The following is a 17,572-nucleotide window of genomic DNA, read 5'->3' on the forward strand; positions in this document are numbered from 1 at the left end:
GAGTTGCTCTGTAGGGTTTCCTAGCCTATAATCTTTATGGGATTAGATTGCCAGGTGTTTTTGCCTGTGGAGGCTGGTGGGTTCCAATGGCTGACCTTTTTGTTAGTAGCTGATCTCTTAACCACTGTGTCACCAGGGTTTCCTTTTAGGAGCTATATATCAAAACCAAACCCACTTCTGTCAAGTGGATTCTTACTCTTGGCAACCCCCGTAGAACAGAGCAGGGCTGCTACCTAGGGTTTCCAAGACTAAATCTGGACAGTCTCGTCTTTTTCCTGTGGAGCAGCTAGTGGGTATAAACAACCAACTGGGAAGTTAGACCACCAATACTTAACCCATTGCACACCACCAGGGCTCCTATTATTGTTACTGTTGTTAAGCGCTGTTGAGTTGGTTCTGACTCATAGTCTAGGACTTCCAAAGAGCAGCCAATGAGTTTGAACTGCCAACCTTTCCTTTAGCAATCCAGTGCTTATCCTACAGCATTACACTAGGACTCCTTAGGAGCTATAATAAGTGGTATTTTCTCCACTATTTTGATGAGGAAAGATCTTAGGTGTCTTGTCCAAAAACACACACTCAAATGGCAGAGCAGGGCTTTGGACAGGTGGTTAGGACTCTAACCGGCTTATATCTATGGTTTTCTTCAGGAGCTCTGTGGTGACTTGGGGATGGACGTTCTGCCAGGCTGCCATCATTTCATTCCATTAGACAGTTTCTTTACTTGAAATAGAACCAGTGAACTTGGCTTAAGTTCTGTTTGAGCTTCTGTCCTCCCATCACCTCTTCTTTCATTCCTTTTTCCTCCCAGGAATTTTTGGCAGAAGGGAGGAATAATTCACTCCCCAGTGCTTTATTAGGGAAGACTTGAAGGTGATGTGGGAGCTTCATTTACTGTGCTAGGTCTCAGTACCCAAAGGGTTATTGAGGTCTCAAGTAATGGGGGTGGGGTGGAATGGGGTTGGTCTTTTCCATCACAGCCACCCTGTTGTGAGAGGTGGCTGGTGAGATCCCAGGAGAATCTATGTGGTGTCAGGGAACATGATCTCTAGGAGGGAGGAAGCCACCTATTCCCAGGTGGGACTTCTCTTTCACAGTGATGGTAGTGGGTGAAAGCGAAGAAATACCATTTTCTGAGAGATTGTATGGGCTCTACCACAAGTATCAGCTCATTTAACTCAATGTCCAGTTGAGGAAAACAGGCTTAGGGAGGTTAGGATAATTGAATCAAGGACTTAACAACATGTGAGCTGAAGAGTTGATAAAGGCGCCGGGAGGGTCTTGCTCCTACAGCCTCAGCGTTCTACAGGTGCCTGCCCCACCGGGCCTGTCCGTAGGGCAGCCGGCAGGGGGCGCCCCAAACCCCGTCCCCAGCCTCCGGGCGAGCCTCCAGCAGGCGCCTGGGACAGGGCCGGCCGCTCCGCCCCTCGGCTCCTCAGCGACTCCGCGGGCGGGCACCCGGCGCACAGGAGAAGAGCGGAGTCAAGCAAAGTGTCCCCGCCGTGTCCATTGCGCCCCAGCGCCCGTCCCAGCGCAGCCTCCCGCAGTGAGTAGCTCAGATATGAGGGCTGGAAATGCGTGACGGGGCGAATGGGTCCCGAGGTTGGGGCTTCGGCTTGTCTGGCTGGGACAAGAGCTCGGGTGCTTTCTCTTGGTCCTGGGTTCGCCACCCTGGACCCTGACGCCGCGCTTGGACATGGTCAGTTGTTGCCTTGGCCGCTGTGGCCGGAACCCGAGAATCGATCCCTGCTCCTGAATCCTCAGGGCTTACTCTGAAGCCTAGCCCTTTGACCTGAAGGATGGCTGGGTTGGGGGTTGCGGGCCTGGCACCCTGGGAGAGGGGACAGACTTCCATCAAGTTAGGCCCCTTTGAGGAAGGAAAGCATACCCGAGTCCCGTGAGGAGAGGAGCTAAGTCTTCTCAGCTTCGGTTGCCTCTTACATCTCCTGCTCCCCACTGGTCCACAGAGGTAATGGGGCTAACAGGGAGGAAGACTCCATTCAACCAGGTTCCACTGTTAGAAATCCTGGCCAGGAGCAGGGCTAGGGTGGGCGTCGGGAGTGGACAGCAGATCTGCTACAGACTAGGGTAGAAGTGCCTAGAAGGCTTACCAACAGTGATTCAGACAGTGCTGATGGCATGCATGGGTTTGGTTTACTATAGGTGGAAACAACAATAACAACCCTATAAAGGGGAGCGCTGTTGGCATTGTAAGTTTAGCAATGGGCTGTGAACTACAAGGTCGGTGGTTCGAGCCCACCAGGCACTTCTCAGGAGAAAGATGAAGCATTTTGCTTCATCACTGGGTCGCTGTGAGTCTGAACCAACTCAATGGCACTTAACAACAACACACCATACAAAGGAGAAAATAAGACCCAGAGAGGTGAACTTTTTTGAAGCCTAGCAAGTAGTGGTAGGTTTGGGAAGGTAGGAGGGGTTGCTGCTAAGTGCCACTGAGTTGGTTCTGACCCATAGCGACCCTGTATAGGGTTTCCAAGGAGCGGCTGGTGAGCTTGAACCGCAGACCTTAAGGTTTAAATCAACCGTGCAGTCCAATGCATTAACCCATAGCGCCCACACCAAGACTCACCATAGGAGGGTGGTCGTGATAACGTGTTGTGGAGTCGGTTCCGACTCACAGCGATCCTGCTTAGAGTTTCCAAGGCTGTAAATCTTTATGGGAGCAGAAAGCCCCATCTTTCTCCCGCAGAACAGCTGGTAGTTTTGAACTGCTGACCTTGAGGTTAGCAGCCAGACTCGTAACCACTATACTGCCAGAGCTCCTTTGATAGGAGGGTAGGAGTATTATAGCTAGGTAGTCAAAGGTGAGTTGGGAAGGTTCTAAGGGACAGGTGGAGAAGCATAGCCCCAGATACCCTTGTACTCTAGAATCTAGTGTGTGTGTGGGGTTGCTGCTAAGGTTTCTGAATTGCCCCTTTGAAAAGTATTGCCCCTGCAATCCTTTTGAGAATTTGGCCTCTTCACAGAAAGCTTTAGAATCCTGTTCATCCCTCAACCATCTCCCAAAATGGGTTTTTAGCATCTAAAGTGACCTCAGTGATGATTCTGAGACTTGGTTGGTGTTTGTGGAGGGCATTTGTTGAGGGCAAATTTCTGACAGGCAGGAATGAGAAGACTTCAATTGACCCTGACCACTGCAACCATCCACCTCCCAAAGTTCTCCCCCATTTAATAAATGTGGGGGTGGGCAAGCACACCACCAGGTGAAACTGGACTTTCTCATGTCAAATCAGGTTGGTGGCTGACCTTTGAGCCCTAGCTTCCTCATCAAAGGTGGTGAGTAGAGATGAAATGAGTCAAAGCCTTGAATGTACAGAGGGGCGCTGTAAATGCCTGAGCTCCCTCCCTTCCATTGGCAGCCACCCTAGAATCTGAGTGTAATGATTCCAAATTGGGGGTGGGGGATATATGAGGGAACACTCAAGAATTCTTGAGCCACGCTGCTGCCTGCTCCCTTGGCATGATTCTGTTTCACACACTCGAGATGGGATGAGGAACTTGAGTTCACTTTGCAGGGTGAGCTGGGACTGGTGAGAAAGAGGATTTAATGAATGTTCAGAGTTCTTTATGGGGTGATGCTACCAGTTCTGGAGACCCCCTCCAAGGTTGTTCCTCAGGAAGTCTCTGACTTCCCCAACCCTTGATGCCACCTTTGAAGGCATGGGGGTTGCAATTGATAGAGCCCTGGGAAGAGCAGCTGGAGTTGGCTGGCTGTGTGACTTTTAGCAAGTCCCCTTCCCTCTGCGGACCTCAATTTCCTTCTTTTGTAAAACAAATGAGTTGGAACAGACTGTAGTGGTTTCCAAACTTTTTTTTTTTTTGCTAATGAATTCTTACCCAGAACCCCAACATGTAGTATGAAAGAAGTGGAAATGTTCCTGTTGAAGTTGATGAGGGCCCTGTTCCTCACCCTGGTGGCCTCTGAAGCAGAGTTTAGAATTCCTCAAATAGATGATATGTGAGGTCTTTTCTGTGAGGTTCTAGGAAATATGAAGGTGCTTCAAAAAGTTCCTGGAAAAATTCCAGTATCTTTTTTTTTTTTTTTTAAGTTTTTATTGTGAATTGAGTGATAGTTTATATGGGAGAACATCAGTTTTACACCCATTCTCTTTCAATTTCATTTCCCCACAAACTTTTTTTTTTTTTTAATGCTTTATTGTGAATTAATTATGTGATAGTTTACATGGGAGGACATTAGCTTCACAATGATCCCATCGTATATCCTTTCCTTGCCATGGTTACAATCCCTTCCATGCATCATCGATCAACAAAGGGTATACCCCGCAAGCCTGCCCCCTGTTATCCTTACACCACCCCTCTCTCTCTCCAGGTCCAAAGTCTCCAGCCGCTCCATCTCCCCATGTCATTGTCTCTGCCTCCATCCCTGGCATCACTGCTTCTCTGGGTAGGGTTCCCTTCTCTGCTCTTCTCCTTCGATGGTCCCAGGGACTTCCATTCCTAGACTTTAAGGTTAATCACTCCCCTCTCTTTGCCCCCAAACATCCACCTCTACATTTCCAGCCCTTACAATCAGTCCTGATAACAATTATTTGCTATTGTATCGCAAGGGACCTATCTGCATCTCCCCACAAACTTTTGAAAGCATACTTGTGCATCTTAACCCCCTGAAGGGGTGAGGGCAGGGATGTGAATTTCAGGGATTCCAGTAAGAAAAATGTAGGCATTAAGATAGGCCTCATTCTTGGAATGTCTGTGCCTCTGGCCAGAATTCTGTGTCCCTTCCCTCTGCCTCGTGGTTTCAGCTTTTCGCCAGGCCAGATCTGTCTCTGTGCCTCCCAGGTCCTTCTCTAGGTCCCAGTTGTTGTTGGTGTTAAGTGCCGTTGAGTTGATTCTGACCCATAGCGACCCTATATAGGGTTTCCCAAGAGCCGCTGGTGAGCTTGAACCACCAACCTTGAAGTTCAAACGACTTTGCAGTCTGATGCATTAGCCCACAGAGCCACACCAGGGCTCCAGTTGATATCTATAATCTTATCTCAGTTTCTCCTCTTTAGTTTTACATTTCTGAGCTAGTAAAATGCAAATCCATCCTAGGGGGAGGTGTTAAGAAAGGACTTTAAGTTGTCAGTTGTTTGGACCTGATGAAATATCTGAACAGTGACCTGTTTACATCAGTCAACATTTACGGAGTGCCTGCTGTATATTTGGTGTTTCTGCTTCTGTCAACCAATATGAAATTAGTAACCCATGTCTCCAGGGCCTGACCCAAATGGTTTATTTGGAAGAATTTTTTTTTTTTTTTTTTCCCCAGCAAAAAGAAGATGGTAGACAGCAGTGCCATCACCTCAGGCTAGTGCCAGGAAGGTGGGGTGAGGCTGGGTTCAGATTCTGTTTCTGGTCAAGCCACTCTTGCCAGGGGACCCTATCTCAAATCCTTTTTCTCAGAATGGAGCCAAAATGGCTGAGGGAAAACAGAAACACACACAGGCCTTGGGTGAGTTAAATAATAATAGTAATAACCCTTCCTATATGCACAGTAAGGAGCTCTGGTAGCGTAGTCGTTATGAATTGGGCTGCGAACCGCAAGGTCAGCAGTTCGAAACTACCAGCTGCTCTGTGGGAGAAAGATGAGGTTTTCTGCTCCTGTAAAGATTTACAGCCTCGGAAACCCTGTACAGGGTCACTATGAGTCGGAACTGACTCCACGGCACATAACAACAACAACAACAACATCATATGCACAGTGGGTCCTGACAGGAGCCCAGCAAAATAGGTGGTAGAGATGTTACTACCCTGTTTGCAGATGAAAGGATTGAGGCCTGCTGGGAGAGTCACACTGCCAATTCACATCCAGCCCAGGTGAGAACTGGGTTCCTGGAGCCTGCTCTTTTCAGTCTTCCATGCTTGCCTGAATGCTCCTTAGAAGCCAGGATGGTGAGACTTTGTCTCTCATACTTCAGACATGTTCTTAGGAAGAACCAGTCCTTGGAGAAGGACATCATGCATGGTAAAGTGGAGGGTCAGCAAACAAGAGGAAGACCCCCAATGAGGTGGATTGGTACAGGGCAATGGGCTCAAACTTAACAACAGTTGTGAGGATGGCAGTGTTTCATTCTGTTGTGCATAGGGTCAGTATAAGTTGGAACTGACTTGACAACAACAAATCCTTGCCTGGGCCTTGGTGAGCACAAAGTAAAGACAGAACGCAGAGGAATGTGATGAGGCATGGGTGCCCACAGCCACGAGGTTGGCAGGTGACCCTGAGAGCAAGGCCAGGATCCAGGTCAACTATGTGTGGAGGTCTCCAGAGACATGTGTGCCTCAGTGGGATGGAGGGTGGCAGGTAGACGACATCCGGCTAAGAGAGCTCTGGTTGCAGAGGGCAGAGGTGGAGGAGAGAGGTTGAAATGTTATATCCCTTGAGAGTTAGAACAGCTCCAGACACTTGGTGATGGATGATGAGATGTGCCCTTATGTAATGGTATCTCCACCCTGCTTGGGGAAAGCAGTCTTTTTGGGTTCGTGGGTCCTGGGTGTGGTTGGTATCTGATTGGCAGGCAGAAGAAAAGCTGCCATCGCCAGCTGAAATAATCTCTGAGAAACCTTGGCTGATGACTCTTAAAAGACGCATCTACACGCAGCTGGTTTTAGCTTTGTATTTTGCAGATGTGCCCTATGCCTTGGGGTACTGGCTAGGGTGGCATGTGGCTCTCCCAGGCGTGGGTGAGCTCCTTGGGGTGGGAGATACTGGAGGATGAAAACAGCTTCTGGTGAAGTGGGGAGCATGTCCCACGGCTCAGATAAGTTTTGTCTCTCTCATTAAGTTGCGCTGGGCAGGCAGAGTTAGCTCCATTTTACAGATGAGGAAACTGATACTTCTGACCAGAGATGAGGTTGTAGAGCTAGTTGCAGGCAAAACTGAAACCAGGACCTCGGGCTTCTGGTGCCTAGTTTACTTTACCACAACACTCTTACCCATGTCTCCCTTGGGGTGATGAGCGTGAGCTTACAAATCAGTTCAGACTTGCCGCTGGGTGACACAGGCTCTGAGAGAGCTGAGGCCATGATAATCCCTTTCCCTTCTCAACATTTTATAGTATACAAAATAAGTTTAAGAACTGCAGTTGATCTTTATAGTATTAGCCCCATTTTACAGATGAGAAAGCTAAGGCTCTGGAAGCTTAAATGATTTGTTCAAGCAGATCTCAGATTTGACTGCAGTACTTCTGACTCAAAATTAGTGTTTTTTTCTACTGCATCCTAGCATCATAGCTGCCTTTTTTTCTTAATAGATAAGAATTTAATGAGAACAAATTGCCAAAGTTCTCCATGGGACAGCTTCTCTGAACTTCTTTAGAGCAAATCTGAAGAAATGAGGGGACCTCTTTTTCTCTGTCCTTAAAAATGTGTTGCTGGTTCAAACCCACCAACTACTCCTTGCAAACCCTATACAGAGTCGCTATGAGTCCGAACTGTCTCTACGGCACTTAACAACAACATACATTGTCGACCACAGGTGAGAGACTTGAGCAAGAAACAGTGGAAACTACCTAAATATCCCTCACCAGATGAGTGGATACCAAGATATGGTATGTTTATACAATGGAATATCATTTTGGTCATACAGAGAAATGAAGTTCTGACATACGCTACCACATGGATAAACCTTGAAAATATTTTGCTGAGTGAAATAAATCAAAATACAAAATTATTATTTTTCTAAATTGTGGTTTTGATGAGATTTTAGAGGGAAAATTACTTACAAGGAAAATACCATTATGATCCCATTTATATAAAATATCTAGAATAGGCAAATGCATAGAAAGTTAAGTTTGTTGGTGGTTACTGAGGTGGGTAAGAGGAAGGAAAGGGGAGTTTGCTTATGGTGTACATAGTTTCTGTTAAGGATGATGACAATTTGGAAATGACTTGTGACAACGGTTGTACAGCATGGTGACTATAATTAGTGTCATGAAATCATACACCTAAATAAGGTTGAAATAGCAGATGATTTGCTATATATATATATTTTACCACAATAAAAATAATTTACATAATAAAAATAATTTGATTAGTTTTCCTATAGCTTTTTAGACCCTACACCCTTCGACTTGTGCTAATTTGCATGACTATCCTAACCTCATATTTCATCCCATTTCAGATTGGTAGGCTCCTTGCCTCAATGAGGAGCCCAAACATGGAGACATTCAAGCAGCAGAAGGTGGAGGACTTTTATGACATCGGGGAGGAGCTGGGAAGGTAAGAGATCACATGAAATGTGGAGGGGATGTGAGAAGGAGCCACCGTTATGCTTCTGTTTGTATGACTGTCAGTTATACAAAGTTGTGACATAAAGCTTGTCATAGGATTAGTGAAAAGTTTAAAAAACGAGCCTGAGACGTTTTCATTTTCATGGATGACTCTGCCATAATCATTTCTCTGGAAATAAAGACTGGCCATCAAAATGGGCTAGAACTGTTGAGTTCTATGTCTTCAGTATAACCTGCGGACAGTATGGCAGAACAAAATCATTCTTGTTTTATGTGATAACTTTCCCACTAAGTCTTTCCCAGGCTGAGGACTGAGGCCTGGACTGTTGATTTTCTTCTCTGAGTCCCACTTAAGATTCTCTATGGTTCCTAGAATGTTTTTTTTTAAAGTTCAGAGCCTGAGTTGTTGGTGAAGTATCCTATTGAAACTGGGTTTGTTTTTAGTAACCAACCTCATGAGGTTAATCATATAGTTTCCGGGGGTCTGAGTAGATTTTCATTATAAGTTTGCTGAATCCAAGATGCAGCCAGGGCTAAACTTGGAGATCTGAAAATCATTACTATTTGGAGAGAAATAAACATTTTCTGAGGTTCTCTTCTCACCTTCCATTTCTAACAATTGCTAATATTTGTTGTTGGTGGTGTTGTTAAGTGCTGTTGAGTTGATGCCGACCCATAGCAACCGTGTACAGGGTTCCCGAGGAACAGTTGGTGGGTTTGAACTGCTGACTTTGTAGTTTGCAATCCAGTACTGATGGTGTTTTACTCATTAACTGAGAAGTTGGTGGTTTGGAGTCCACCCAGCGTCATCTCAGAAGAAAGACCTGGTGTCCTCCTTCCAAAAAATCAGCCTTTAGAAGTGCTATGGAGCACAGTTCTACTCTGACACACTTAGGGTCTCTGTGAGTCAGAGATGACTTGACAGCAACAAGCTTTTTGGTTTAGTGATGATAAAACCTGCTCTGAATGACCTACACCTATGGATGCAGCAGCTCAAAAGAGGGAACAAATCCTTAGAGCAAGAATCATTCCCAGTCCCTGGGAGAAGAGCAGAGAGCGGGACCCTACCCAGAGAAGCAGTGATGCCTGAGATGGAGGCAGAGATGATGACATGGAGAGATGGAACAGCTGGGGACTTTAGACCCAGAGAGGGAGAGGGGCTGTGTGCTGATGACTGGTGGCAGGCTTGCAGGGTATACCCTTTGGTTGGTTGATGATGCATGGAGGGGATTGTAACCATGGCAATGAAACGATATACGATAGGATGAATGTAAAACTAATGTTCTCCCATGTAAACTATCAGATATTTCACAATAAAACATTAAAAATCAAAAACAAATACAAACCTGCTCTGAAGTTTGATCCTCACAACTATGCATGAAAGAGGAATTGTTGTTACTCTCCTTTTTCAGATAAGGAAACTGTGGTTTGAAGAGTTTAATGTCAGTTAATGACAAGTGACATTGACAGGGTTCTAACCAGTCCAGGTTGTACCTGACCAGTCATGCTCTCTTCTCTGAGCACAATGCTTGCAAACTCACATGCTCACTTGTACAACCCAGTACAAAAAACGTGGCACCAACCATTCCTCCGATAGCATTCACTACTCACCTGGGTTCAAGAATTCACTGCAGTGACCACACAGAACTCAGCCATCATACTCACAGTTAAGAGGATTATTAGGGAAGTTAACAAGTTATAATTCAGGGTCAGAAATATTCAGGGCACAGTTGCTCCAGTCAGGAAAGTTTCTCCTTAGCTATGCCCACCACAAAGAAGGTGTCTTTCTGCCTGGTCAATGTTACAAAGCTCTTTTAGGGCTGCTGATAAGTGCCCACAGGACACACCACTCCACTCTAAGCCTCAGTGTGAAGGCATTCGGCTCTAGCTCTGTGGGTCAGCAAACCTAGCCTCCTCAAGTAAGTGCCTGGAGGTACCCTGTTCCTGCCCAAACTCATTCAGCTTTGCTGGCTCCATGGACTGGGAGTCCCACCACTCTGTCTCCTACTCTAGTTCTTGGTTCTGCTGCTACTGCTCTGCCAATCCTCCGGTGTCAGAGCTTTCTGTCTCTGTGTCAGGGAGGTTCAATATGTAGGGATCTCTGTGTCCCAAGTATGCACTCTACTTTTGGCTCTTCTATTTGATGGTAGTGGGATCCCTCTCTTCTGCTCCTGAGATGGTTCATTTTATACCCATGCTAGCGTTTCATGTTTTTACAGTGTTAACTTCATCCACAGCTGAATCATCCTGTTATATCTTTTCCCATTTTCTCTTACCCTGACCCATCAGGAAAAGAGTCATTTGTTGGGAGTTACACAGACTAGGGTTAGAAGGGACGTATTAAACAATTCACTCTACCACAACCAACCTCCTCCCTGTATCCATGAAGTAAAACAGAAGGTCTTTTCCATTTATGGAACTCTTGGGTCAGGATGAATTCTCTTGCTTTCTTTTCTTTTAAAGACAAAACAGAAAGAGCATCAAAGCCAAGAGAACCTTATTCTGAGAAGAATGGAAGGCAGCATAGTTCCTTCAGGCTCAGGAAGTGTCTGTCCTGGCTGACTAGTTGTCAGATGCTGATTGGGTGGAGGAATGAATGAATACAGAGCTCCCTAGAAGGTGATGACTCCTCAGGCTCCTAAGACCAGCTACTGGGGCCTAGTGAACAGGATGGGAGAAGGGCAGAGTGTGCCAGGCACAAGGGTGGTCAGCTGGTGGGAAGCCAAGTTCTCTCTACTTCAGGTGCTTCTCCTGGCCTTGAGGTACCAGGGGAAAAGTGGCATCCCTTAACAGAAGATCCTGGCAGGCCCTTCCAGCAGCATTTGATTTGGTGGCCTCATGTTGGCCACACCATATATGTGTAGAGATATGCGCTAAGTGTTGTGGGTACAAGGTGAGTAAAACATAGACATTCAGTGGGCAGAGAACCCAGTAGTTGAAGGCAAGGTAGTAGAAGTTGTGAAGAAGGAAATAGCAGCAGTTCCCTGGGGGAAATCAGGGACATGAACTCTTATGGAAGATATCTCATTGCTTTTTGATTCTCTTGCTAGTACAGTGCATGAAGGCTGTGTACTTGACAGTCTGGGAGCCTTGGAATATACCTCCACCCCCTACTTTCTAACTAAGCACAGGGGTGGGCAAGAGACAGCAGAGGTCTGGAGTCTTTGGAGTGACTGAACATCCTAGGATTTGTAGTCTCGAGGTCAGAGAAGCTAGAAGGCTTTGAGAGATCTTCTCTCTTCCAGGCCCTCATTTATTTATTTATTTTCAACTTTTATTGTGAATTGAGTGAAGGTTTATAGAGCAGATCTTCAGTTTTACATTCAACAAAACATGCACTTTATTTCACCGCAATGATTGCAATCCCCTCCATGGAACAACAGTTATCGGGCTTCTTCCTTGTGATTGCTATTTCCATTCCAGCCTCCTTCCCATTCCCTCTCAACCTTGTCTCCGGGTAATGTTGCCCTTTTGATCTTGAATGGTTGACCATTCCATGGTGAACAGACCTCATTAATGTTGTCCCCCCTATATATCCATTCACCATTTTGTTGGAAATTGGGCCATGAGGATGAGTTCCATTCCAGACCTGATGGGTGGTGAAGGGCCATAGTGTCCCTATTCTCTTTCTGACTATTAAGCCCTGTCTTTTTATAATTTTGAATTTTGTTCCACATTGTCTCCCACTCTATCCAACATTATCTAATGTGCTCCCTCTCAGAGTAGTTGATAGTGATAATCGGGCACCACCTAGTTCTTCTCTTCTCTGTTGTTTGGCTGAAAGATGATCCCTAGGGGGAGGATTCAATTCCAGGAGATCTGAAGAGTGCTCAGAGCTACAAGTCTCAGAGATTCCTTTAGTCTTAATCAGACCAGTAAGTTTGACCTTTTATATGATTTTGAATTTTGTTCTTCATTTTTTGCCTCCCTCTCTGTCCCGGACCTGTGATCCTGACCAGAGTGGTGGGTAGAGGTAGCCAGGCACTATCTAGTTATTCTAGTCTTAGGGTAGTGAAGACTGTGGTTTGTGTGATTCACTAGTCCTTTGATTGTCTTCACTCTTCTTTGCTCTAGTCAAGGAGAGACCAATTGTTGCTTCTTAGATGAATGCTTGCAAGTTCTTAAGGCTTTAATTGCTGCTCATTAAAGTAGGGTGTACAACATTGTCTTTGTGGAATATGTTATGCCAATTGATCTAGATGTCCCCTGAGATTATAGTCCCTCAAGGCAGTAATTCTATGTCCCCAAGTCCAGTGACTCATTTCCTCGAGGTGTTTAGTTATGGCTAAGAAGTTTTCAAAACTTTGCCCCCTGTATACACTATAGTATTCTTGGATATATTTACAGCACATAAGAATATATATGTAGAAATAAGTCTCTGCCAAGGGCAGTTATTTTGAAGAAGTCAGTTTGAGAAGCAATGGGCAAGTGCAGGCAAAAGCAACAGAATGGACGCAGGCTTTAAGGTCGGGAGGAGTTGGGGGCCTGAGGAGCTGACAAGAGGCCACTGTGACCTCAGAGAGTGAGCTGGGAGCAAGGGGTGCTAGATCTGGCTGGCAAGCTCCCTGCCAGTACTGGGTGAAGAACAATTTGGATTGGGGTTATACAGTTTGAGGTTTGAGTCTCCTTTCCAACTGTTCAACCTTAGGACAATTTACTCAATCTCTCTGAGCCTCAGTTTTCTTACCCATCAATTAGGAATAATGATGGTACCTACTTCATGGTTGTTACTGTTAAGTACCATTGTTAAGTACCATATGGTTCCAACTCATAGCGACCCTGTATAGGGTTTCTGAGGAGTGGCTGGTGAACTTGAACTGCTGACCTTGCAGTTCAAACTAACTTTGCAATTCAGCGTTGTTGTTGTTGTTGTTGTTAAGTGCCGTTGAGTTGGTTCTGACCCATAGTGACCCTGAACAGGGTTTCCGAGGCTGTAAATCTTTACAGGAGCAGAACACTTCATCTTTCTCCCGCAGAGCAGCTGGTAGTTTTGAACTGCTGACCTTGTGGTTCGTAGCCCACAGTTCACCGTTGTTTTTGTTGTTAAGTGGCATCGAGTCAATTCCAACCCATAGTGAACCTGTATAGGGTTTCCAAGGAGCAGTGGTGACCTTGAACCACCGACCTTGAAGTTCAAGTGATTTTACTCTCTGATGCATTAGCCCACAGCGCCACACCAGTAATTCAGTGTTGTTGTTGTTGTTGTTGTTAAGTGCCGTCGAGTCGGTTCCGACCCATAGTGACCCTGTACAGTGTAGTGGGGTTTAAATGAGATGCTGTGTCTCAGTGTAAGTGTTCAATAAACAAGAGCCCCTGAACTTTACCAGATAATGAACTGAGGCTCTGGGGCAAGTTGGGGCCATTAACTCCCCAGATCCTATGTATCCAGGAGGGAGGTATGGGACTTTAGGAACAACAGCAGAGAATCACTTGGTTTAATACAGGGTAGTATTTAAACTTGCTTCTGCCGCCAGTGAATACCCTAGCTTAGACTCAGAACTGTCTTCCCGATTTTAGCCCATCATGCAATCCTTTTTTTAAAATTTTTTTAATTTTTATTTTTTCCATCATGCAATCCTTATAATGCAAAAATGACAATGAGTGACAGTCAGCCACATGTAAGGACAGATGAAGCTCCCAAACATCATGTTGAACAAAAGGAAGCCAGACTCAACAGAGCACCTACTATGTAATTTCATTTGTGAAAGTTCAAAACAGGCAATGGGTATCAATGGTGCCAGAAGTCGTAATAGGAGCTATCTTGGGGGCATTGGTGACTGGAGGGAAGCTTGAGGGGAGAGTTTGGGGGTACAAGTGCCATTCTGTTTTTGGTGTGGGTGCTTGTTTCACAGATGTGTTTATTTGTGAAAAGTTATCAAGCTGTACATGAATGGTATGTGCATTTTCCTGCACGTATGCTAGAATCAGTCATTAAAAACTCTACGGAGCACAGTTCCTACTCTGACACACGTGATATTACCATGAGACGGAATCTCCTCTGGCAACTGGTTAACTGATTATGCTATACTTGAACTAAAATCATGTCTTAACAAACAAATACACTGCCTTCAAGTCTATTCCAACTCATATCCACCCTGTAGGACAGAGTAGAACTACCCCCATAAGGTTTCCAGGGCTGTAAATCTTTCCAGAAGCAAATTGCCAGTATCTTTTTCCTTTGATGCAACCGGTGGGTTCGAACTGTCAGCTTTCAGTTTGCAGCTGAGAGCTTGCTTATTCACTGTGCCACCAGGACTCCTAACAAACAAAGAGCCTTAATTCTACCCTCTGGTCTGGTCCCTGAAGCGTATGTTTCTGATTCCTTTGGGGGCCTTGTGTGTCCTTATCTCCCAAGGAAGGAAACATCTGTGAGAAAAGAGCAGAGCTTGACTTTGCTCCAGAACAGAGTGCTCTGGCTGGAGTCTTCGCTCTGATGAGACGCTTCCTGACCCTGCATATGTCACCTGACTCCCATCACTGAGTGGGGACACTGGAGTTTGTCTGCTGCCTCTGGTCTGCAGATTTTGGCCTCTCCTCGCCTTGGTAGCCATCAGTAGGACACAGCAGGGAAAGACGAGAACTGGAAGAGCTCTTCAAGAGAAATTCATCCTGCTGTCATTTTATTGAGGAGGTTAAGACCAGAGTCCTGGGGTAGTACAGTGTGATAAGCACTGGACTGCTGACTACAAGGCTGAACAGCACTTAACAACAACAAAGCCAGAAGGAAGTGATTTATGCTAGGCCACATGGTGAACCGGCAATAGCAGCAGGCTGGGGACCTTGTGGCCTTTTTTTCCTTTAAGTTGCAGACTTCTGGGAGTTGGCTAGACTCTAGGGGAGGGTGTTCTTTCTTGTTTGACTTTGAAGGTAGAATAGCAGGATCAGAGTCAGGAAGTGTGAACATCTGGGAGGCAGTGATGCTTCTTAGGTAAAAGCATTGGTTGTTGTTGTTGTTGTTAAGTGCTGTCGAGTTGGTTCCCACCTGTAGTGACCCTGTATAATGTTTCTATGGAGCAGCTGGTGAGGTTGAACCACTGACCTTGCAGTTGAAACTAACTTTGCAGTCCAGCGCATTAGCCCACAGCGCCACACCAGGGCTCTGAAGGCATTGATAGATAGGCCCAATGGGACATAGAGTAATACTGTGGTGGTGTGCCATGGAGTCAGTTCTGACTTATAGTGACCCTGCCCCTGCAAAGAGTTTCCGAGGCTGTTAATCTTCATGGGAACAGAAAACCTCATCTTTCTCCCACGGGACGGCTGGTAGTTTCGCACTGCTGACCTTGAGGTTAGCAGCTTGACTAGAACCACTATGCTACCAGTGCTCCTTGACTAATACTGTAGGTCCAAGGACATCAGGTAATTTAATATAAGCAGGATATAATGATCAGTGATTTCTTTTTTCCTGTTCTTAGATTATTATGTTGTTAAGTGCCATCGAGTTGGTTCCAAGTATAACAACCCTGTTATAGAGTTTCCAAGGAGCAGTTGTGGGTTTGAACCACCACCAACCTTGCAGTTAGCAGTCCAGTGCTCATCCCACAGTGCCACACCAGTATTCCACATTAACATAAAATCATACCACATTAATGTTGGACTGGAGCTCAACAAGAATTTAGTCTAAATGCTCCATTTCATAGATAACAAAAGTGAGGCCCAGTGAATGGAAGTGATTTGCCCAAGTTCACAGAACTATGTAGAGGCTTTTCAACTGCACTGTGCTGGTTAAAATGAACAGGCTGAAATTTGCTTTTACTCCACATTCAGATCTTTATTCACAGCCCATCGCTCACTCTAAGGGAACGTCTTCAGAACTGCTCCCCACTTCCCACTACTCTCTGCCTCGTCTGTCCTGGTGAAGGCTGCAGCCATGATAACTACTACTTGCTGTTGTTGTTGTTGGCTGCCACTGAGTCAGTCTCTGACTCATGGAGACTGTATGCACAATGGAACACAACTCTATCTAATCCGTAGGGTTTCCATGGGCTGAGTTTTGGAAGTAGATCGCCAGGACTTTCTACCTAGTTCTGGAAGCTCCACTGAAACCTATTCAGCATCATAGAAACCAGCAAGCCTCCACTGAGAGACAGGTGGTGGCTTACCATGAGGTGCATTGACTGGGAATTGAACCCAGGTCTCCTGAATGGAAGACAAGACTTCTACCACTTACTTATGTGTGTAAGCACCCTGCCAGGAACTTAACCTGCAGAATCATCTTTTTCAGGGCGAAAGTCTGGGGTCAGAGAAGAAACCCTTGTACTCAAGCCTCACCCTTCCTAAACGGAGCTGAGGAGTTCCCCTGGCAGCTGGATTGGTGGGGCTTCCTGCCAGACCTCAGTCTCCTGATGGGGTTATCTGTGGTTAAGATCACTCACTACACACAGTTTAGCTAAGGCAGCCTCTTTGGGGAGGAAAATAGAACCCTACAGGAAATGCTTGGATTTCGACCTAGTCTGGGTTCTGTAGCCAATGCCCTTATCAGTCATTGGGCCAAGAGCTTCTAAAATAAACTCGGAGGCAAAGGGGTTTTATTGTATAGGCATACCTCATTTGGAGTCATGCTGTGGGGCTGTGGGTTAATGTGCTAGACTGCAAAGGTGGTTTGAGCTCCAAGGTCAGAGGTTCAAGTTCATCAGCTGATCCTCGGAAACTCTATATGGGTTGGAACTGACTCGATGGCACTTAACAACAAAAATAAAAAAACTCATTTCCCATTGCTTTATTGCACTTTACAGGTAGTGCTTTTTCTTTTGCGAATTGAAGATTGTGGTGACTCTGTGTCGAACACGTCTATCAATGTCGTTTTTCCAACAGCATATGCTCATTGTGTGTCGCTGTGTCACATCTGGGTAATTCTCACACGAGTTCAAGCTCTCTCATAAATACTATAGCACGAGGGGGCTCAAAAAACTTCTTAGAATAATAGAATGAAAAGATAATGGAAATGTTCCATAAATTTTTGAAGCCCTTTTGTAGAGTGTAAACATGACTTTTATATACACTGGGAAATTAAAAAAAAATCATGATTCACATTTATTATGATATTCACTTGATTTGTGGTGGTCTGGATCCAGTCTACGATGTCTCTGAGGTATGCCTGTATCTCTCTCCAATTAATTTTTTTTTTTTTTTTTTGCTGTGGAAATAATAATGCGAGGTAAATATCATAAAGTTTTGAAGACTGTAAAGTTAAAACAAAACATCTTCCCTAACCCTTCCCACCCTTCATTGTAACCCTCCCTTCATTCTCATGTCCCACAGATAAACTTTAGTCATAATTTTCTTCGATTGAGTTTCAGAAATTTTCCAAATAAAGCAAG

At 45.4% G+C, this 17,572-nt stretch overlaps 1 protein-coding gene across 1 annotated transcript in view; it reads left to right on the forward strand.

Annotated features, from left to right (window-relative positions):
- The first annotated feature begins 1,540 nt into the window (after positions 1–1,540).
- Positions 1,541–17,572, forward strand: part of DAPK2 (death-associated protein kinase 2) — a 156,468-nt gene continuing 140,436 nt past the window's right edge. Inside the window, exons 1-2 of the mRNA XM_006831551.1 lie at positions 1,541–1,546; positions 8,144–8,241. Of these exons, the coding sequence (XP_006831614.1) occupies positions 8,165–8,241 (77 nt within the window). The 5' untranslated portion in view covers positions 1,541–1,546; positions 8,144–8,164. The remainder of the gene's footprint in view (positions 1,547–8,143; positions 8,242–17,572) is intronic.

The sequence above is a fragment of the Chrysochloris asiatica genome, unplaced genomic scaffold (genome assembly GCF_000296735.1).
Source record: "Chrysochloris asiatica unplaced genomic scaffold, ChrAsi1.0 scaffold00004, whole genome shotgun sequence".
In the NCBI taxonomy this organism is placed as follows: domain Eukaryota; kingdom Metazoa; phylum Chordata; class Mammalia; order Afrosoricida; family Chrysochloridae; genus Chrysochloris; species Chrysochloris asiatica.